This window comes from Sparus aurata, chromosome 23, assembly GCF_900880675.1.
Source record: "Sparus aurata chromosome 23, fSpaAur1.1, whole genome shotgun sequence".
NCBI lineage: Eukaryota > Metazoa > Chordata > Actinopteri > Spariformes > Sparidae > Sparus > Sparus aurata.
Window position 1 is genome coordinate 20,860,553 of NC_044209.1, and position 23,125 is coordinate 20,883,677.

The window sequence follows — 23,125 nt, forward strand, 5'->3', positions numbered from 1 at the left end:
TAGATAGGCGTTTCCCACAGTACTGCCCAGAGGAACCTCTCTGGCTTCATACTAACACTAAGCTGATGTAGTGTTGGTTATAAATTCGAAGCACGTTAAGATGTCTGCCACCTACTGAACTAACCACTCCAACAGTACCAACAGAGTCAGTAAGAACGAAAAATTCAACCCCTTTAAAGATCACTTTTGTATGGGGGCATTGTCACTTATATTTATTCTTATTGGTGATTTGAACCATATAAGAACAATAAGTTGAATAAAATACCAACAATAGATACTGAATATCCTGGTTTCTTCAGCAATAATTTCACTTCAATTTCAAAGACGTATTTCACCACTTGAAAGACAGCCTGTGCATAAAAAAAATGTTTTGAAAAAAAAACAAACAATTCGAATGACGCATATTAGGCGGGAAGTTGACCGTGTTGTAACAAATTTAATATTGTTCATTAGTGTATACTACCAGCAAACAGAAAGGTGGTTGAAAATCAGGAAAGTAAAGAACTGAGTAGTAGTTCATAGCATCACTATTACCAAAGGGCTTGAAGGAGATATAACTATGAAAAAAATTCTAAAGCCTGCAAATGTATGTATAAATATTTATTTACTACGACAGGAAAATGAACAAGTGCCCACAGTAGCATAAAGGTAGGTTAAATTCAAGACTGCCGTCATTCTCACATCTCATTATTCCACCCAAGACTGGTACGAGATGACAACGCCACAGATCCTGGGCCTTTGCAAACAACTAATCAGTGTTAATACATGTACACCATATAGATTCATTCCCCCTAGGGACACCCGTGTTACCTTTGAGTGCATGATATGCATGTTTCTATCTGCAGAAGAGACAAGTCATTACCATCCTATGTTCTCACACAAGCCTCTTGTGTAACAAGTTGAAGCCAGAGGTGCTATTCTGTTCAACTGAGTCATGCGGATGAAAACAGTACAGTGATAGACCGCAGCGGCTTCTCACACATCCTGTGCGCACATGCAGGCATATTCGTCACTTAAACAAGCACACGTGCTGTACTATAGTATGTCAGCAGGGCAACATACATAGAAATAAACGGCACATACTCCATGGCGTAACTCTATCACTCATACATCCACACACAAATTCAGAACAAAGCGTGGGCTCTGGTCTGCGCTGACAAAGCGCGAGTGGACCAGTGTGTCTGAACTTTTCCCCCACTCCATCGTCGGAGTGGGCGAGGAGCATGGGTGATGCAAGCTCAGGCAGAGGCAAATTCTCATTTCCCTGCTTCAAAAAGCCGGCAGCACTGCAACGTTTGATGTCCTGGCAGCCGAGGCTTTCCCTCTGCTCTGCTGGTGAATACAACCTGACCCAGAATCCACTGCGGGGGAGCTGCAGGCACAGACTGCGGGGATCGCCTTCTGTTCAGTCTCTGCTTTCATGTGGAAGTGAGAGCGTTGTGGGCATTTGTCTGTAGCTGCAGCTGAGTGGGTGTAGGGTTTCAATGTGTTACTCACTACAAGTACAATTACAGCAGCAGGATGATTAGGCTGACGAAAGCCTTTTCCTTCCCATTTCCCTTCTCAATCCTTAATTCTCCCTGTTGACATTAATTTTATTGTTCCTCACAGCTATTTAAACTCATTCACCCTTCTCATCTCACTTGTCATCAATACAAGAGCTTTGTATACTGCTGACCCATTGATCACCATTAAGTACTGACTGGACCTGCCTGCAATCAGCCCTAACTGAAGAACACAGTTATAATTAACCACAAGCTCTAATTGGCATGTCTTAATGACCCTGCTTATCAAGTCAGGGTATTTTCCACAGCATGCGATGTTCTTCATGCGATTAACTCTTCATTTGCCTTTTCACCACTGCTGTCACCCCCCACACACTCGAGGCGATACATTGATTTGTGTAAATCCCAGGTAGAAGCTGGTCGTATTTATGAGCTGAGCAGTCAGAAAGGACGCAGGTGATTGATATCCCACATGCTCACAGTGATCAAATTAGAGACATTTGGGACATACAGGATCAGAGATTAATGTTTACAATATGCAGTATATCTGACCTTTCTAAGATGACAATTTATGATCAAAAGGGAAGAAAGTACAGAAAACTGAATTAAAAAAGGAAGAATAAGAACATGAACATGAGTAGAAAAGGTGACTAAAGAGAAAGAAGTGGAAGCCAATTTCTGCCGAGGAATAAAAAGAAGATCTGAGTAATATCAGCTATAAAAATGAGAGATGCGAATCTTCACCGGCCTCACGATTCAATTCAATTACAATTCAGCTGTCAACAATTCAAATGCAAAACGATTTCCGATGCATCGAAATGTATCTCAGTCTATGTCATCCTTAGTGATCTATATTACTGCACATGGCTACTTCTTCATCATTAAAGTCCCTCCAATAATTAATCATCAGCAATCAGTAAATGAAACCTGCATCTTTTCAATACGTAAAGATTACAAAAACAAAACATTTATCCATTTACAGTGCGTTAGACGTTTGTTGTAATCTACAATAATGTTGCAGTTTTAAGATAAGGCATCAATTGACGCAACTGCAAACACCTCTGTCAGAGTTGGATGGCAAGGTGGACAACGCCTCATCACATGTTGGCTGATTAGCTGGGCTTTTGGCTGCACACTTTAGTTTCAGGTGAAAATGGCTATAGTGATTAGTAGTAGTGGTCAGTGTGTGTCCAGTTCGTCCTTCCCAGCAAGTTCATAAAATCCAACATGTGTGTCAAACATTTGTTTGTTGGTTAGCTGGTTTTGGCCCAGAAAAGACTCTTTTCCACTTTGCTTTAGCAGATTTTTTTCAAGGGTTTCTTTATTTTATTGGTGAATAATGCATGGATTTTGATGAAAAGAATGCTGCGCTTCTGAATGAAGACTTTCGAACCAAAATTTGCATTTGGTTTTGTTGTCCAATTACCTTTTCGTGTGAGTCTGCTGCGTACATCATGTACATACATTCTCTATGATTAGTTTTAAGCTTAACTCAAGAGGACAAGAAATTAAGCAGGGGTAAAGAAAAAAAAAAAAGGTTCAGTAACACTACAAACATGGCCTTACACAGGAGAATATTTTAAGCAGCCCTGTTGAAACTGTAGTCAAGGACAGTGAACCAAGCATTGTTGCTTTTTAAGCATTGCTGCTGAGCGTCCACTACGTTTGTAATGTTGGCTGCAAAAATGCACAGAAAAGTAGCCGAATAGAGAAGACCTAAAATTAAACTTGATTAAAATAATAAGTTAATTAACATAAACAATGGAAATCCATCAATCAGAACAGTTTCAGGAAACATAAAAAACAAGAAATTAATTGGGAATCATTGTTGCCAAATATTGCTTATCATAGCTGTGACATAACAAGCTATTTTACTCTCAGTAACATCTGTGGTTTCTTTCAATTTTAAAGATAAAGCAGACCTTGATTTGCCCATCCCCCTTTGTTTTTAAAGGGAGTACAAATTCATTGTCTAATTTGTGAAAGTAAAGGCAGAGAGACAATGCAAGGAAACATAAGGACAAAGAAAGGCATAATAATGCCCTGGCAGTGCACACCACAGTCTCCAAATGTTTCTTTGTACCTTATAAACATGTTCGAAAAGGTGATGAAAGAAGAAGAAGAAGCGCTTCCACTCCAGTCACTTCCCACAGCTAATTAGAAAAGGTTTACAGTGAAGTTAATATATATAAAATATATGAAAAATGGTAAACATAAACAGTGACATTTGGTCCACAATACATTATTAATAGAAAAATCCCCCTACAGCTGATTTATGACCCAGGACTGAGGGAGATAATTGAACAACCACAGACTCTAAATGAAGTGTGTGTATGTTACATCTGATGAAGGATTCGTGCAGAACGAGAGGTCTTGTTATAGCATGCACAGGGCCAGCTAGCCTGCAATAAGCCCATGGAAAAGGATGAGGTGCTTCACACCGGGCAATCAATAATAACTACACATATATATGTAAGAACGTGCAGAATATGTTTTTTTTTTCCCTCACCTTGGTGAACTGTGTATACTAGTGTTTGTGTGCACGTCTGGTACAGAGTGACATTGTGACTCATTGGGACCTGGGTGGCCCCCGTCAGGCCTCTTTTCTTGCTGCTGACTGAATGCTCCTGGTTCTGTAAACATAGACAAATGTGCCCAACAGGAGCGCCTGCCGCCCTGCAGCTCCCCCATGCCTCAAACTAATGAATTTTTAAAGACGGCATCAATCAAACAGCAGGCCAGATCAATAGACCACAGAGTGGATTTCATCAGTGCTGCAGAGCGAGGTTTTGGTACAGACATCACTTCCACCCGGGCGTCTTGTCAAGCTTCACATTGGCTTTGGTTAAACCCAAGGCAGTCGACCAAGAGCGGAGCAATAAAATATTGAGGCAGGTCTGTCCATTAATAGAATCTGATTAAAGAAATTCGGGAGTGTTGATGATGGCAGCCTGTCCTCTTCACAGGACCTACATGGATGATTAGGACGTCTGATGGTCAGTCAATCGGAGCATCAATGCAGTAGTCATGGATAGGGATGTCCCGATCCGATCTGTAGGATCGGGATTGGAGCCGATCTGGGCATTTTTCTGCTGATCGGAATCGGCAATTTTGAACGTGGACCCAAGCCCGATTTTTTTTTTTTTTAAAACGTCAGAGCACAATTTGTGGCACAACGCAGACGCGCGCGTGGCGTTACTCTGGCAAACATGTGAATAAAGTGTCTGCAGTGTGGAAATAACGTCAATTAGAAAGCGAAAGCAGTCCAACGGTACCAAGCGTGAGCTGCGTCTCACACTCACTTCAGCTGCTGTACACGAGGGTCTGCTGTCACAGTGCAGCGTCACACACTCACCTGCTAACACAAGGAAGGTGGAGGCCAATGTTGTAATAGCATATGCAGAATAAGAAGAAGCCATATGAAAGTATAGACTTTGTTTCAACAAAATAATAAAAACCTATTAAGGAACAGCTTAGATGCAGGTACTTTTTTTTCTTAATGCAGCTGTATTATCTAGGAAAATATTAGTTAAGGCTAAGTATCGGATCGGGACTCGGTATCGGCAGATACTAAATATTAAAGGACTCGGATCGGGATCGGGGTAAAAAAAACCTGATCGGGACATCCCTAGTCATGGACCATCAATTCATTTTACAACAACACTGAGGTCATTGTGTGCATTCTTCTACATCAGAAACACAACTGAATGCAGCTCTCCACCAGAGCCATTATACAACGACCTAACACCAGTTTTTCCAAGAAAGCCACAAGGGAACACACACATTTGGACTTGTGCAGCCATTGATGGTAGAACGATACAATGGACAGGGGAGGGAGGAGTTGCCATGCAACAAAGGCTCAGGGCCAGTTTGGGTACACCATGCCAACAGAGCCACCAGGACACACATCGACACATTATCAGTAGGCAGATGGCAGATTGTAGTTTTAGTAACATACAAACATTTACAAACAGACAGAATTACTCCTCAGGTGGAAATTAAACACAGTTTAAGGTTAATCTCAAAGGACAGAGCCACAGAAACTTTTTTTATTTTGGAATTTGAATGGCAAAGAAGGAACTATGGTCCAAAACCAACCCAATGACAAGAATAAGTATGTTTCAGCAAAACCACTGATAAACTCAAACTTCAAACTAGGTTCAACTTTCTATTCCCTCTTGTCATGCTGTGTTCATTCTCTGCTTAGGTTTAGGCACAAATAAAACTTGGTTAAGGTTTGGGAAAACATCACTGTTTGGCTTTAAATGCTTGTTTTGGTCACCACAAAAACAGCTGGATATGCCACCACAGACTTGAACTGCAGCCACCCACTTGGCAGCCTAGTGGCTTGTAATTTCACCACCACCTTCCCCTCCACCTCGTGGATGTTAAAGTCAGCAAGTGATAAGCATGTATGTGGGAACGTGATATGCTATGTTTGGATGTAGAGGGGATTTGCAGAAACGTTAACTGTTAATATTGTTTCCTGATGACTGAGTTGGTCAAAACACAAACAAAAACATGAAAGTCAGTGACTTGCCTCATTCCATAATTCCATTACCATCCCAAAATGTCAAAAGGCTCCGTAACTACCTTACCTGCATAAATATCGAACATGGAGTAATGATGTTACTAAATGTGAAATGCCATGTAGTGCTTTTTGCAATACAGACACAGTCCAGTTTAAATGTTGGCATAATGAGACATTTTCAGGCTCTTTAGGTGGGATTTTTATTTTCAGTGAGTTACAGAAATGGTCAGACAAATTAATTCAAAGCTATTCAACCATCAATAAGCACTTCTGAAGAAGCACACTGGCATGCTTAACTTTCTTATTATAACTGCTTTCGTATTTTCCACTTAGTTTTCTCCCTTTCAGCCCTAAACCTTTCACAATGCTTTACTACTCAGTCAGGAAAATGGTGGTTATTATTACCCTCTGCTGTGCCGTCACCAAATATCTGTACTATTAAAACTCTGGTCTGAAGATCTCTTTTAAAAAGGAGGGCAGCAGGCTCAAGTTAATTCAGTCTATTTCAGCCATTTGTGTGAGAAGACCATCCACTCCAAAGCCTGCTATATGAATAACTTTGCAGTAGCATCGGATCTATCAATTTACCTGCAACAAAAATAAAATAGTCGGCTCCTTCACATCTTCTAACTGTCCCTTCAGCTTTTGAGAAGCAAGAAATTGCTTAAAGATTAGGCACAGAATCTAAAGAGGAAGCAATTTCTCAGCTCCACTGTGCAGTGATAAGAAATCGAGAGGGGGGTAATCCCTTAAATCAGATTTTATTCAATTACATTAAATTAGAAATGTTGGGTGGAATACAAAATAGAAGCAATATCATCAGCAATGATAAGTGGATGGAAAAATCCAGTCAGATGGCAAAGAGAAAAATGTCTTGTACACAGATGGAAGTAGAAAGTATTAATTTGTCACCTGTGTCAGATTCTAAGTGAGATATATTATCTCATAAAAAGGTACAAGAAAACCTCAGACGGAGTTGAAACATGCTAAATGAAAGGGAATCATAAAAAACATCACACTAAATGTTGAAAACAGTAGAGGGATTTCATAACTGTTTGATGAAATTAAAAAAATTGCCTGAGTGCATGCTCATATGAAGTCAGCAGGTACAAAGTACAGGGGTGGAGCACATGGATGGCTTAAAACAGCAAAAGGCTCGGCTCTGTACGGACAAAAGTCGACTTTCAGGTTGACTTCACACTATGATTTTTCTGCCTTACGTAAAAATGATTAAAAAAAATAAATTAAAAAAAAGTAGGATGTTCCAGGGATGAGGTCACCAATCTTAAGACCAAGTGTTGACAGTCTTGCTCACAGTGTGTCTGTGTTTACAGAGGGACATAACACAATCAACTGTCTTTCTACATGAGTTTGTTTTTTTCGTGTGCAAATAACACCTAGGGGTTGTATGAGTCACAGGCACCAGGGGGTTTTGAGCTTTTGTCTTCAGTTTTTTGACCCAGCACAGCACTGTGAAACGAGTTTGTGTAATATGGGTAAGTTAACATCTAAAGACAATAGTAAACATGTACACTGTACAGCACACTACCTGGTCAGCACCAAACCATGGACGGACACAATGAGCAACTACCTTGTGAACGCAGTAGAATGTTTAGCTGATAATTAGGGAACTTTTAGTTTATAATGTAACTTTTGTGTTTTCAGCTTCAGGTAATGCAGCTTTAAAGTATATTTTTCCACTGGATATCTAAAGCCTCATGCAGGACACTTTTGTACAGGAAATGAGGCCTAAGGACCCTTCACGTAGCTGTAGTTTGTTTTTAAGTAACATTACTGCTAGTCATCAAACATGAAGTACCATCAAAGCCTGGAAGAGATGTAAAGAAGAGGTTTACTCACACTCACATCACTCTATTGGTATTAGGGAAGCAAATGTAAACTGATAGTCACCTACTTTGACGATCAATAATCAGTAAATCATTAATAACATATGAAATATTAGTTCAGAACTGTTGAAGAAGTCTGAGGCACTCGCGAGGGTGATAAGTTAAAAAGGCCTTTTATATTTTATGGCTGCCTGTTGGCATGTTTTTACTGTTGTAATGAAAGATTAAAGGCTTTTTAACTCATCAACCTCTTGAGTGCCTCAACCTTCTTCAACAATTCTGAGCTAACATGATCCCCCAACAGAAGAGCACCAGAGGGAAACCATTTTCCACACCTGAGCAGCACTCTGTGCATGCTGGCTTAATGATGTATTAATCATCTGGAGGCAGGCATGTAAGTGGCTCAGGAGAGAGGAGAATGGAGAGAGTGGGTCACTTGTCTACACGACCACTCATTGGCAGTTGTAGGCTCCAAGGCGGGCATATAAGATCACATCTACACAAATGAGATGTCAATCAAATGGCTGCTATCTCATGATCGCTGGTGTAAAGAGGTTAACGGCATCTGCTTAAAGTCTTTTTTATAGATAAAAGCATGAAAGCATCCACGATCATATTGCTAAATGAGCTGTGTTCATAATTCACAAATACTAGCACACGCATTGGTATACTGTACTTGTCTGCAACATCCTGTAATCTGCAGCAAAGGCAACAAAAGAAAAATGTTTGCTGTTTTTCTCAGTTTGCCTGCCAAGAAAGGGCTTTCACTGAAGAGACTAGGCCTAGGAAAATAAAGAAGCAGAGCCGTTTGGCTAAACGCCTGCTGGATACTTTGATTCTCAAGGACATTTCTATGTCCTATACTCCACTGAATCCCCCACCCTTTATCTGAGCCCACCGCACCCAGCCCCATTGTATCACTCTCAGTTGCAGAGAGCTTCCCGCAATTCCAACTCAGCTGCTTATAAAATAGGAAGCCATGTAAGCCGTTGGAGCTGCAGGGATTGGAGCTCCCTGGGGTAAAAGCTGTGAACATTTAGAAAAACTCTCTCGTTTCACTTTTGGATGTTATTTTTTTGCTCTGCCTTATTCTGAAAGTCAAGAGATTTTCAAGTCCCTCTTCACAGAAAATTGTCTTTTTAACAAGTTGAAAGGCCAGAGCACCAGTACAGGTCTTACAAAACAGGGCTATTAAAAGTAAACTATATGATAAGTGGCACTTAAAACTGGAAATATTCTGCATGAACAGAGAGTGTCATATAGTCCATTCATTGGATGATCTATTCAGATGCATCCATTTATGAAATATGCTGGTGATTCATTTTCACTCAGTTTATGTAATGAGCTGCAATGTTCTTAAAGATATTATTGTATAAAGCAGTCCTGCTTGCTTTATTGTTGAACAGACCATTAAATCTATTCACGTTCTCTGCATCTGAAGCCCTTTCAACCATGGAGATCAGATATATAGTGCATTTAGAGCATTCACCTCTCGTCTCCACCCAGGACAAGCTTTACAATGTATTGTTGTGTCATGGGAATAATAGTCATTGGATGGATCCTCGGATTGTTACAGCAGTCTTCTCTCTCTTTCTCTTTGCCTCTGTTACACAATGCTTTTAGTGCCAAATAGTCTCGGGTTATACCCAGACTAAATGTGGTGAGTGAGGCAGAACCGCTGCCTCATTCATTTTCTATCAAAAGCTGCAAATCCCTTGTGCACACAACAGGATCACAAGTTCCCTGGTGGTCCAGGCCCTAAGCTTCCATTTTTGTCATAATTTATGTTTGAAGTCAGATTTATTTTGTTGTTGTGACAGAGTATTTGGCTCCCTTAGTAGCCATTTAACAAATTTGGGGATTATGAGAACTGTCAAAATATGGGTGGTATGCAAACAATGGAGTTTTAACATACACAATTATACAAAATACAAAATTATAGTAATTTTAAAAATCATTGGAATTTGGAAGGCACTATTACATATTACATTTTTCTATTAGAACACATAATTTCAATCATACCAAATGTAACAATTTCTATGGTCCCAAAAAGACTAGTGCTGGGCAAGAATCTAAACAAACAGTATGTAATGTCTGCCACGAGAGGTCTCTTAATTAAATCAATAAGAAAGAAAGTAAAAAACATGTGAATGATTGTCATTTGTGTGTGCATTTCATCCACTAATCAATTTCTGCCATTTTTGATGACTACCTGGTCACATTGACAGCAGGCTGAAACACATTCTTCAGCTCTTTGTGGTGTAACCAGGCCATACATAATACATACACAACCTCTCCAGTCTGCTCTGGGTCAGTCACAGGGTCCCCTTCTAGTAAACCCAGAATACCTCCACAGGAAGAGGTAAGGGAGGCAACGTGACCAGATGCCTAAACCACCTGAATGGCTCTTCTTAATGTGTAAAAGCAGTGGTGCTCTTTATGTTTAACCTTACAGATTTAATTGTGCTCAATTTTGACTTATCTGTGGATGTTTTCTTACTGTTAGACTAGCTAACTAGTTCTAGTTTAAACTCCAGTCCAAGTGCTAGGGATTTCAGTCATTTTGAACATCCCCATAAATAAAACTGAGCTGACTCAGAGTTGATGATTATAGCTTGATTTATGCCTCTGTATTTAGTCTACGTCGTACCTATGGCATAGGCGCCACTTGAAGTCGTTCTTGGAGGCTTCTCCTCCAGTGCTAAGCAGAATGGCTAACACAGGGGATTGTGAACTGTAGTTTCCCCAGTAAACACGCCAACCTCTCCAGCTCTTGCCAAAACCAAGTAACTTCCAAGCTTGGTGTGTATAGATGGGCAGCCCTTGCTGTGGCCACTAGGCCTCTCCTCTCTGCTTAACTCAGAGAAGCATAAAACAGCCTTATTGGAGAGGATAAGGCCCAGAAATTCCAACTGAATTAAATAGACCACCTCATGCAACTGAACACAAAATTCTGATCGATAGTCACTGTTACAGTGCTTAGTTTAAAAAAGTTAATCAGTTGCAAAAGCAGTCAAACCCTCTTCATCTTAAAAATGGAGCTGGACTTGTGAAGGCTATCTATCTGGCCAACTTTAGCACTGATGCAACCACATACCACTTATTGCTTACACCAAACACAACTCAACCCACATTATACTTGAATCATTTCATATTGGACTATTACGAAATTGATACATAAGAGCGCAATCATCTGTGGCAGCCATGCTGATGTTAGTTCCTCGCCATGTGTGCTCATTCAAGCTCAATGCAGCAGAAGCAAATCGATGTACAAACCACAAGGTTACAACAGTACAAGCAAAACAAAGGTGCTTCACAGGCACGATAGGAAAATCTATCTAGTGTAACAAGCCACAAACCAACCACTCTCTGACAACTTCAGGTCGCGGTGATTGTGTCTGAGTTTAGGTCTTAAACAAATGCAGAACCAAATATATGCACACATTAAAAATACATTTTTAATAACTATTCTCTTCTTTAGAAGTGAAGCCTCTTTATCAGTGTTTCTGAGTCAGATGGTCTGTTACAGATGGTGTTGTCATGGTTTGCCTCCAGCTTCAGAGTGCTGATAAAACAGAGAAAACAAAACATCTTCTTTTTTTTTTTTAATCTGGGAAGCATTACCACCTCCGCAAAACACATAAGACGGGCATAGAAAATACAACAGGGGGTATATGGGCTTCAACAGCAATTCTCCCTGCAGACTGGCCAGTAATATTTTCCAATATACTGTTGGAAGAGATGGCAACATTTGTTTTCCTCTTTATTCCCAGGCGAAACATATTCTCATCTTTCAGTCTCTGCTCTGATGAAGTAAAGCCTCGACTCATGCATAAAAATGTGAGAAAGATAATGAAGTCAGCTAAGGTGAAGAAAAAATAGGAAAAATCTTGATTACATCTGAGGTCTGAAAACATTGCTTTAATATATAATTGTTTATGAAGGCTTGAATTTAATCAGAATCCAAGCCATCGAAGTAATGTCAAATAACACCGGAAAAAAATGCCAAAGTTGATTGATTTTCCGCTTAAACAACCACACCTGCAAGGGAGGCTGATGGAAATATTTTTGAGATGCCTCTCACTCTGTCAACAACACAAAGACTGCTGTCAAGCAGTGACAGTGAAGACTGTTTCCCACTGTTTCTGGTTAAGACACTGAAAGCAATAGATAAATCATGAGAGTGCTGCTCTAGAGCCACAGTTCCTCAAAGGCCACCCTTAGCCATCTGTTTAAGAAAGACCCCCCTTCACACAAACACACACTTAATGCCCCTCCCCTGTTGCTTGCAGAGCTGCACAGGGCTAAAGATGTCATGAAAGGCCACAGGGACTGTAAACAAACCCACCACATCGATCAGTTAAAGGCAGAAAGTCCAAAGCACCAGTGATGAGCATCTATTCCAATGACTCTAAGTAAAATCATCAACAAGGATCAACAGCCATTTCTGTTCACTGTTTATGAACAAAAGGAGAGTGACAGGGACTAACTCAGTCTGTTTAGTTTGTCATGAATCCATCAGGGCTGTGAGGAGCATGCCTGAGGTAATGAGAAGTGAAATAAAGTTGTAGGGAAACCATGCATCATTTACTACTTCCTGTCGACTGCAGGGGGGGTGTTCCTTGAGGGGCCAGTCAACCCCCAAGAGGCAATGCTACAACCTGTTCTATGAAAGAAAATTAGCTAACATTTTGAGGAAATTATGAAGGACTACAGCAGTTTAACCAATCTACTATAAATACATGTCTTTCCTGTAAATTCAGTGTAAGTCATTTCTATATAGCTCCTGGACTCCTGACAGCCACCTGGTCAGCAATGGGGACAGTGAATAGTTCAATTACAGCTAGGCAGGTTCACTCTCAGGGGGAATTGACTGTTACCAGCTGATTAGTTCTGCTACTGCTTAATACCGCTACTGTATAACACTCACCTGTTTGTTGACTGGCGCAACTGTGAAGCTTGTGGGCCGATGCTGAACAATAAACGCTACAAGGGTGAGCATAAACCAGTGGTGAAGACTCAGTAAAGCTCCCCTTAAGATACAGATGTAGTTACGTGAGGTGGATTGTTTTTTTATCTAATTTATCATAGTGGTCATGATGTTGAGAAGAAAAGTTGTTCAAGTCAAACTATAAGAATCTACATTTCTATCCTCTATCCAAACTGATATTGTTGAAAAAATATATATATTTTTGAGTCCGCCAAGTCTGCTCCCCCATTCTTGTGCTGAGTAAAACTTCAAAGACATGCGCCTGTACTAGAACGCTGCACTGACGCACACCTAATGATGCATAGCTGTGATTGACAGGATGGCTCCAACACAAACCAGCTCTCACAGTCTCTGTGCTGAGGTACTCTGCTTTTATGCTTTTATTCTGGATTCAGTTGAAGAGGGGATAATTATCTCTGCTGGTGGTATGGATCAGCTCTGGCAAAGTGGAACATGCAGGATAAAGTGGATGTAGGGCATTAATGTATGAGAGGAAGCACCAGACTTTTGGTGTGTAACAGAGATGGATTAACAGTTTTAGACTGTGGCATGGTTTAATGTTTGAGGAGTTGATGCGGTGTATGCAGAAAGAAAAAGCAGGTGCTCATACCTCTTTAAAGTTGTATTCTGTAAATGATCCTGCATGTTTGTTAAGGGAAGCTGCTCTCAGCACTTTATCCATGTGCAGAGTGAGCAGTGTGCCCTGCAAAGATAAAGGAACATCATATTAAACATATTATTGCTATTAACAGGATATATTTAAACACCACATGCATGCCAACCAAATGACATTGATTATTTTCTAATTGATCCCTTTTATAGTGTCTCTAAAGCGATTCTTTGGTTAAGGATTGCATTCTTAAAATAATTTGTTGGAGAAATGCATCCAATTGGGTTTACCACATGGTCCATTTTGTAAATGTTCTGGAGCTTTCTATTACAACATCATCAGGAGATGAAATTTGCCCTGTTTTCAATGAACGGTAGATATAAAAATTTCCATTATTTATGAACACTTTAAGGACCTCTCATCCTTTTGGCTCAAAAGTTGAGTTTTCGAGTTAATTCTTGACCCCTGAAACACCAATAAACTCAAGGTTGTCATGATTTGGGTTTTTGGTTTAGTTATTGTTTCCTTTTTTTTAAGATTCATCCTCATGTGTCATGTTGTGTGACGTCCTGTCTTTCTCTTGTGAATGTCCTGATTAGTTTCACCTGTCCCGGATGAACCTCCTGTGTATTTAATTCTTTCCCTCTCTCTTTGCAAGTCTGTTTTGTCATCATCTATGTGCTGCTCCTTGTGTTCCCAGAGCTTCTGGTTTGTAGTTGTTTTGGTACAAACAGCCTGTTTTTGTAAGTTTTGTTGCTTTCATTTTGGGCTTTGAAGCTCACCTTTTGCTCTGTTACCTGCCTGCCTCTGTGTGTTCAGCATTTGGTTCCAAGTTTTGCCACACATCACAAAGGTCAAATAAAAAGCTGTTCTCGAGCTTTGAAAATATCACAGGATCTTCACCAATTAGTGACTGAACTCCAGAACAGCCTACTAAATTGACCTTAGGGTGAGATTGTTTAGTCAACAATTCTTTCAAAGGACTGCAATGAACTTTAAATCTCGACAATTCTTTCAAAGGACTACAATTAACTTTGAATCTACTAAAGGTTTCAGAAAGTGCACAGAAAAAATTGCAATTTGAACATTTGAACTATTTAATCACAACTGAGAAAACTCTATCTGCTGTTGAGGAACTTGTGATATGATTGAAAGTGCCACAACAGCGACTTTGACCTAAAGGTTCGTTTGATAATCGTCTTACAACCCCAGGGTTGTAACATTTTTAGTTGTACTCGCTTAGTGTTTTATGAAGTGTGTGGAAGATGAGTTAAGGAGTCTCACATCCTGAGGAAAGAAGTTGCTCTGTAGTCTGGTGGAATGGCAGGGGATACACCTGTATCCTCTGATGCTCTGTAGATTGGAACCAATGATGTTCTGGGCAGTTTTAACAGAGCATTCCTGATCTGAGCCATGCACAAACCATGCAAGTTTGTGTTGTTTAAATTCAGGTTGACTTCTATGGCTCTTCTATAAAAGCTTGCTCCACTGATGTAGACGGGGATGTGTGTCTTTGCCTCCTTTTTTTCTGAGTGCCGGGTGAGTGCCACAGGGCAGTCATTTTTTTAAATAGACACAGCAGCCTTTTTCGATACAGGGACATGGTGGCTGTCTTGAAGCCGATGGGAACAGCCTCCTGTGAGAGTGAGATGTTGAATGTCAGCAATAATAATTAATTCTGTTTACAAAGGTCAGGGATAAAATTTGTGACTCAGTATCTGGTTATAATCACTGCTTATATGACCACTTTTAAGACTAAAACTACAAATAACAGTTTTATGATTTTGACGCCAAATTTACAATACAATCTTATTTCATTTCACTTTAATGACAAACTCCGACTTCCTCAAATTTATAAAAATCATCTTTTAAAATGACGAACATCATATGTGCGATTCGGGATCAAAACATTATTTGTCTCTCTATATTTGAAGTTTTTCTGCAATAAGGTCCAGTGAGGGAAACCGGAGGGGGGCGTGACTAAAGCACTATGCAATTAATTAGCCAATTAAGCTAACATTTATTTTTACACCTGTGCTTTTCTTAACGTGAAGTCAAAACGTCTGCAATTAATACAAAAAAACCTGAGGTTACCCTGGTAGAGACAGAAGTCGAAGTTTTCCTTGGAGAGCACATTTAACAAGCTATAAATGGTGACAAACAAGAAACTACGACACATTTAGCATTAACATAAATGTGCTAATTCGGTATCAGCCGTTACAAATGACTACACGGTTAGACCTCATTACCCCACAGAAACGTTCAATACTGTCAGACGTGACCTTACCTGTTGTCATGTGTGGTGAGAGCAGCGCATGTAAAGCAGGTACAGTCCGCCACCTAGCGTTAAAGATGTCGCACTGAGTCCGGCTTTCCAACATGGCAGCGGGCGCGCGCAGCTCCGGCGACCGTTGAGTGTAAGCGCCGGGCGCGCGCTGGAGGTGCGATCATCACACGTCAGTCACCGGCGGCTGCAGCTCTGTGCGCGTTCACGAGCTCATTTGGAGATGTCGGCGCCGTCTCCGCGCGCCTGGAAGCGGAGAGGAAAGTGTTTTGTCTCCTCAAAGGAATCCGAGTAAAAAAGGACAAAATGTTTAGGTGAGTCACCGCGAACCCATTGTTTGTTTGCTTCAATCGTGTAGGAAGAGTTAGACTTTTAAAGAAAAATCTTCAGTAGACTTTAGTGAAATTGAAATCTTTGTTTGTGATGTTAAAAGACTTGTTTCTTTACGTGCGTTTCTATTTAACCAATAGAAGGAGCTGTTGAAATTGGTCGTAAAAGTTGTATGTTTTGTGTATCTCTGCCACATTACTGCGCACTATTAGTGAATTTTGTTTTCCATGACTCCCCTCTGAATGCTCGTATCCCCCACCAGAGACCACACACAGTAGCAGCCTACACACCACACATTATGACTATTTTAGAAAACATCTGTGTAGCCTACAGAGTGTTTTAATGTTCTTGCAGTGTTGGAAAAAAAAGGACTCAGATGCAGATTTTACTTCAGGAAAGGTAGTGACACCAGTGCTGCACTCACAGATTTTCTTTATGTTAAATAAATGTACAATCTACTATAATGTTGCTTAGTCTTTTCTAGAGCAATGGATCGTGTAGCAGATCATCAGTATTGTAAAAAGTTCCCCAAAAGTCATACTAAAGATATGATGTGAAAGTATTACTTTGGTAAAAGTGAAAGTCTTAAAGTAAAGTAAAAGTATCTGAATTTAAATGTATTTAAGTATCCAAAGTAATTTTCTGGCAGTAAATGTGCAGAAGTTGATGATGGTTCTCAGTTATCCAGGTCATGGTTAGTTAGTTAGTTAGTTAGTTAGTTAGTTTGAACTGAAGCAGTCTCTTGAATTTGAGATGAAACATCAAGAAAAAGTCCAGTTGCCTACAATATAGCACTCGTAGTGGAGTAAAATGTCCAATATTTGCCTTCAAATTGTAGTGGAGTGGAAGTGTAAATTCGCAGAAAATACTTGTACTGAGTTATATTCCATCACTGAGTAGAAGTAGCAGATGTAGCAGATCATGTTGTAAAAAGTATCCATGAGTCATACTCGAAGAGAAGTGTAGGGAAAGTATGATGTACCACAGCATATTCCAGTACAAATACTAATGATGCATGATATTTATCGGACCAGTAATGGGAATTTGAAATATCGGTTATCTGCTGATAATGCAACTATTGCAATTTGTTCCACCGGGGTTCATAGAGGAGGGGAAAAATCTTGATTTGGAACACAAAAAACACATAATTAGAGCTGTGTGATATTAAATCAGTCAGCTTTGCTCACTACATCTTCCTCTTTCTTATCCTCAGGTGTGCAGAAACTACAAAAATGAAATTGAATGAAATAAGCATTTATCTTATTGGTGTCAACCATGAGAAGAAGGTCCTTATCGATTATCGGTACTGGCTGAAAATATCCACATCAAGCATCCCTAACGACAAGTACCTCAGAGCTGTACTTGCTGAAGTAGGATCAAGTATTAATTTACGTACAATGTATCTATATATCAGTTTGATCTTGTATTTGGGATTGTTTTACTGTGATTGGGGTGTTACGTCTATATTAAGAAAAAAGTATATTTGTAGTAAATTTTTCTTGGCTAGGCCATCCATCCTTGATAAAAAAAACAAACTCTTTTAAAAGAGAATATCCAGAAGTTGGGTCTGTAGGCCAAAGAGCAAAACCAACTGAAAGGAATAACATTTGAGACAGCTGTGTTGATGCTGTTAATCATCACAGACCACACTGAGGAATGTGGGACATTGAGTAATTTTAAAAAAGTTTTCTTCACCTTTTAAAATCCCTCCAATCACTCAGTTTATCTTTTCTGAAAAAGGAGTCATAAAAGCTGTGGGGCGAGAGAGACAGGAGAAAGCTCTGTGTGATACGGCGAGTGTAACACAAATTAATCTGATTAAAGAATTACAGCATTCCACTGCCGAATCTCACATAATCGTCCAGGCAAAAATGCAGGTTTACGATGTTGTAATGCGGAAAGTTCAGCTGCCCTTTGGTAATTTGTGCCTGTAACAGCGTATAAAACTGTACCTCTGCTTTGTAAATGTCACGCCTAATTACAAATCAATTACGCCGCACCTAGAGAGCCGTCAGGGGAGCCAGTGACTTCGCTTCAGAGGGTTTACACACCTTCACACAGGTAATCAAGTGGGGCAGGACGGGTTAATGAGTGACCAGACTCGGGCAGAGGGACAGGTACACTTTACACTTTTTAAGAGAGACGCTAAATGTGGGAACATGTCGCCTAAATCAAACTGCAGATAATCCAAAAGTACTTCAGCCTGGACTGAAAACATCAGAAGGTAAGAGGTCAAAGTTATTGAGAGTTTTCTTCTCAAGTTTGAGGCTCAGCCTGCAGGTTTAGATGTGTGTGGAGCTGCTAATGAGTCAAACAGAATATCTCCAGGCTGTTTTTTAACTTGATAGAATGGATTTAATGTTTGTTGTCGGTTGTGGTTGCCCCAATTTAGCACAAGGTCTCCCCGTAGCAAACACTCAGCTCTCATTTTGACGTATGAAGCGCAAACAAAGGGCAAGTACACTTCAGCTCCTTGTGTACTCAGATAAAGAGTTTTGATGTGTGCGTTGTAGGTGTGCCACATTTGGAAACGAACAAAACACTGCTGATTGAATTCTCCTCCATTGGCTCAGAGGTGCTCTGCGTTTCAACAAAATGGAAATGTTCTTGCAGAAGCATCCTCAAGTGTGACGATAATGGTATTTTCTCTTGGTTCGATGTCGCCCAATCAGACTGAAACCTGCCATTATTCTTCCCCCTCAACAGATGAGCGCCCATAATCGAGCTCGGACAATCAGCCGATCCTGATTGGACTCTCTTCCTCTCGAAACAAGTCGCCGCCTGCAGCCGCCGTGGAAGCCGGAGTCACCATGGAGACGGTGGTGATCGTGGCGATCGGGGTGTTGGCCACCATTTTCCTGGCCTCCTTCGTTGCCCTGGTGGTGGTGTGCAGACACCGCTACTGCCACCCTCACGACCTGCTGCACCACTTTGACTCCAAGTCAGTGAAGTCACGCTTAAATATATTGGTTTATTTGGTTTTGGTTCACCTGTTACCTGATACTGTATTATAATATTCCACCTTTTTATTCACTTTTGTACTGTTAAAAGTTATTGCTGGGCAATTTTTTTTTGTACTGATTAGCAACAGTGGTGAGAGGTCAGGTAAAGAGAGGCAACTTCCTGTGCTAGATAACACTTGCCGGTGTTTCAATTTCCCAGGTTGGACTGCTAGCTGCGTGGCTAACTGAGCTAACTGGCTTATTCATAAACACTGTGTGCTGTCTTTTACAGACCCACAGTGGATCTGATCGGAGCCATGGAGACCCAGAGTGAGCCGTCAGAGCTGGAGCTGGACGACGTGGTCATCACCAACCCTCACATTGAGGCCATCTTGGAGAACGAGGACTGGATAGAGGACGCCTCGTATGTCTTACTGTCTTACTGGTGGCAATGTGGCGTGACATTCGAGTTCCAGATGTTTATGGCCGGGCTTTGTTTTGCTCCAGTTACACATCTTCTTTCACACTACTGGAATTTAAACATACTTTGTATATTTAAACACAGAACTTGTAATTTAACTAGAAAACTTCCATGTCTTTTTATTACTATAAAGCCGACCTAGGTGCTTTATGGATGATATCTATTTTCACTGGGCTCATTTCTCAGACTCTGAGCCAGAAATCTGCACTTTAGTGGCACTTAGACCAAAACTTTCCAGTTTTACTTCCATCTACATCTACTCTATCTGTGATCTGACGGTCTGCTCTGAGGGGTTTGCTCATTTATCATTCATAGCCTGATTTATCTGATATTTTATTCCCCAAAAACATTGCAAAACAAATGTATATTTCATTGCTGTTGACAGTGTTTTCTGATTCATGGAGTCATAAAAAGATGTATCCATAATAACCTCTGTAAAAGCAGAATGCTGAAGAATACTGACACCAGCGTTGTTCAGTGTTTTAAATTTCTGTTATGGAAACGTATGCAAAGTAACGCATCTTTGATTAGACAGTGTCTCATTTGCATCTTTAAATAATCTTCATACAAGCAACTAATTCTGTGAACTTTCCTCCAACAGTGGACTGGTCTCTCACTGCATCTCCATCCTCAAGGTAACATAATGTCTCACTTCCTCCTTGCATCCATTTTCAGTGTTTTTACTCATTGACTGACACGTGAAACTTCCACGTACAGATCTGTCACACTTTGACTGAGAAGCTGGTTGCCATGACAATGGGCTCAGGGGCAAAGGTCAAAGCACCAGCCAGCCTGAGTGACATCATCACTGTGGCCAAACGCATCAGCCCCAGGTAACACACCCGCATTCAGTCCCACAGTATTAACTCATTACGGACTCGGGCTCACCTCCTCACTGTCCCGTCTCACAGGGTGGACGACGTGGTCAGATCCATGTACCCTCCTCTGGATCCAATCCTGCTGGATGCCAGGTAATCACTTTAAAGGGGATTTTTGGGAGCCTTTTTTTTCTTTCAGTCTGATTGATTAGGTCTCTGTAAGAGTTGGAGAGGAGCAACCATTTGAATTGATTTATCCGTAATGTAATAACCATTGATGTATGCAGAGATAGTCACAGTGTCACAGCAAATTGATGCCACCGGGGAAATATTATAACTCAAATGTTTGTGTTTTTCATCCTTTAATCAAATTATCTAATGCCTTTTCAGCGTAAGACACTCGTTGAGGTCTGTCTTTTAGGAAAGAAAAATGCTTCTCATCCAGCAGCAGCCACAAAAGGCAGTAAAAAGATCGATTCATCCTCTTCTTCCTCCTCAGGGCCACTGCTCTCCTGCTTTCAGTCAGCCACCTGGTGTTGGTAACCCGCAACGCCTGTCACATGTCAGGCAGTATGGACTGGATCGACCAGTCGCTCCACGCGGCCGAAGATCACATGGTGGTTCTGCGCGAGGCAGCGCTGGCCTCTGAACCAGAACGATACCTACACGGAGCCGACTTTCAGAGAGAACAGGCCATCTAGAGCAAACACACAAACAAACAGCAGCGGCACAACATGCAAATATGTCCGTTTTATCCTTGAGCTGCCTTTTTTTCTTTCTTTTTTTTTTACTTCTGCACTCAATCGGTACTTAACAGGCAGATGTTCTGCCAGGCAGGTTTGAAAAGGCACACTTCCCCAACTCATCATCCAATCTAAAAGGACTCTTAGCAGTAAACAGGCAGCACTGTTGGGTACAAACTTTTTTTTTTTCTAATCAAATTTGCACCAAAACGTTCTCCAGCTTCATAGTAATAGCTGACAAGTACAGATATAGGTAGTTTTTTTTTTGTATGTAACCCTGCAGCAGATCTTTTCAGTCTTGCTCTATTTAAAGTGTAAGCTGCCTGAAAGTGAAAGGCCTTTGGAAATTTCTTCCCGAGTGCGCCATCACCCAGCAGTGGGCCTAAATCCAATCTCACCAGCACTGCACAGTCACATGAAGGCTTAGTCAGCTAATCCATTCTGAGGAAAATAACACCCAGTTAGCCAGTGAACCCAAAAGGGCTCCGACTCATTGGACCAATGGAACCCCAGCCAGATGTATTTACAATTTGTGGGGTCAGCGTGACTTGTGGAAAATCCCTCAGATACTCTTGCACCGTTTGAAATCACCCGTCTGAGTTTTCAGAGAGCAACACCTGTGGTTCAGCCACATCAGCAGCAGCAGAGTTGAAGTTTATCCAGCTATATAATGCTCTTCTGACCAGTTACTGCATTGTGTTATGATTAACGCAGGCTCTTATTAACATAGAAGCTGGTGTCTATTGTCTACTCTAAGGTCTAAAGTTGTATTTTTCCAGCATTATGACTTGGACTACATCAAATTCCAATCAGCCTGTATTTTTGTTTACTATTAAGTAGCATGTCTTGGCATGCTAGCACGCTAAACAAAGATGATAAACATCAGCATGTTAACATTGTCAATGTGAGCATTAGCGTGATGAATTAAAGCAGGTTTAATGTTTAGAATCTTTGTTAGCATGTGTTAGATATTTAACATTATACCTGCTAAATATCAGTATGCTAACAGTCACAAAGACAATCCTAACATGTTGATGTTAAGCTGTTTAGAGCTAAACTTTACACCTGCCAAACATCACCATGTTGGAATTATCACTGAGAGTGTTAGCATGCTCTGATACACTATGATAGTTTGTTAAGGCTAGTGTGTTTGCATGTTTAAGATGCTAAGCATGCTGATGTTTACCAGGAATAATGTTTAGCATCTTTGTTTAGTTTGTTAGCATTATGATTGTGAGTGTAACCATGCTAATGTGCAGCACGTATACATTTTAGCATCTTTGTTCAGTGTGTTAGCACGTTTTAGATGCTAAACATTATACCAGCTAAACATCAGCGCGGTCCTTTTGTGAGCATGTTATCATGCTGATGTTTAGCATCGTTGTTTAGGCTAGTGTGTTAGATGCTAAATATTATACCTGCTAAACATCAGAATGTTAGCTTTGTAAGAGTTACTGATGTAGCATCAAACCACTTTTATACCTAAGTACAGCCAGAGATGTTGTAAGAGAGCGTCACAGAGCAGCTAGCACGGCTGTAGATACCTTATTTTTCCCTTGTACAAAGTCAGTAGACAGTGAGTCAAGAAACACTTTTAATTCTGACAACAAAATGCTTAAAAAAGCTAAACGTTTGCTATCAAATTCAACTGCAGCAGCTGTTTTCTATCTACAAGAAGAAAAAGATGTTACACCAATATAAAAGTAGACATTTTAAGAACATCACTAGTAGCTGTTCGAAGTGTTGTAAATGTTGAGCTGTCACACACTACTGAGGGATACAGTCTGTCTTCATGCGTTGCCATGTTGTGGGTTTTTTTTTTTTGTTTTGTTTTTTAACAGTGTGTCGGTTGAGGTGAAGCAGAATTAGCGTGCTGTTTCGGGGCCGGAGGGATGTTATTGGAGCATATCTATCATGCTTCTCCAGGCATAGCTAATGGTGAATAATAAGGCATTACCCACAGCCACACTGAACACATGGGCTTAGGCTACAATACACATGGCACAAACATTTGTACACACAAGGCTGGCAGACAAATGAACAC

The 23,125-nt window shown here is 40.6% G+C and overlaps 1 protein-coding gene and 1 long non-coding RNA gene across 8 annotated transcripts in view; one reads left to right on the forward strand and one right to left on the reverse strand.

Annotated features, from left to right (window-relative positions):
• Window positions 1-15,944, reverse strand: part of LOC115575482 (uncharacterized) — a 108,432-nt gene extending 92,488 nt beyond the window's left edge. For 5 of the 7 annotated variants that reach the window (XR_003982669.1, XR_003982673.1, XR_003982670.1 and 2 more), the window contains exons 1-3: window positions 15,771-15,944; window positions 14,768-15,119; window positions 13,484-13,576 (exon numbers count right to left, since the gene is read on the reverse strand). This is a non-coding gene — a long non-coding RNA (uncharacterized LOC115575482). Of the gene's footprint in view, window positions 1-11,353; window positions 11,449-13,252; window positions 13,312-13,483; window positions 13,577-14,767; window positions 15,120-15,770 lie in introns of those variants that run through there. The other 2 variants (XR_003982674.1, XR_003982672.1) reach the window with 2 other exon arrangements.
• tmem98 (transmembrane protein 98) lies at window positions 15,924-23,058 on the forward strand. The gene is made up of 7 exons (XM_030407607.1): window positions 15,924-16,081; window positions 18,804-19,038; window positions 19,332-19,463; window positions 20,122-20,155; window positions 20,238-20,353; window positions 20,432-20,491; window positions 20,838-23,058. The coding sequence occupies exons 2-7, from the start codon at window positions 18,908-18,910 to the stop codon at window positions 21,037-21,039; spliced, it is 675 nt and encodes a 224-aa protein (XP_030263467.1). The 5' UTR covers window positions 15,924-16,081; window positions 18,804-18,907; the 3' UTR covers window positions 21,040-23,058.
• Window positions 23,059-23,125: the final 67 nt, after the last annotated feature.

Bases quoted from the DNA above. Each gene is read 5' to 3' on its own strand.
- tmem98 (XM_030407607.1), top strand. From the start codon at position 18,908: ATGGAGACGGTGGTGATCGTGGCGATCGGGGTGTTGGCCACCATTTTC. The intron at 19,039-19,331 runs GTCAGTGAAGTC...TGTCTTTTACAG, and splicing joins CTGCACCACTTTGACTCCAA to ACCCACAGTGGATCTGATCG. The intron at 20,156-20,237 runs GTAACATAATGT...TTCCACGTACAG, and splicing joins ACTGCATCTCCATCCTCAAG to ATCTGTCACACTTTGACTGA.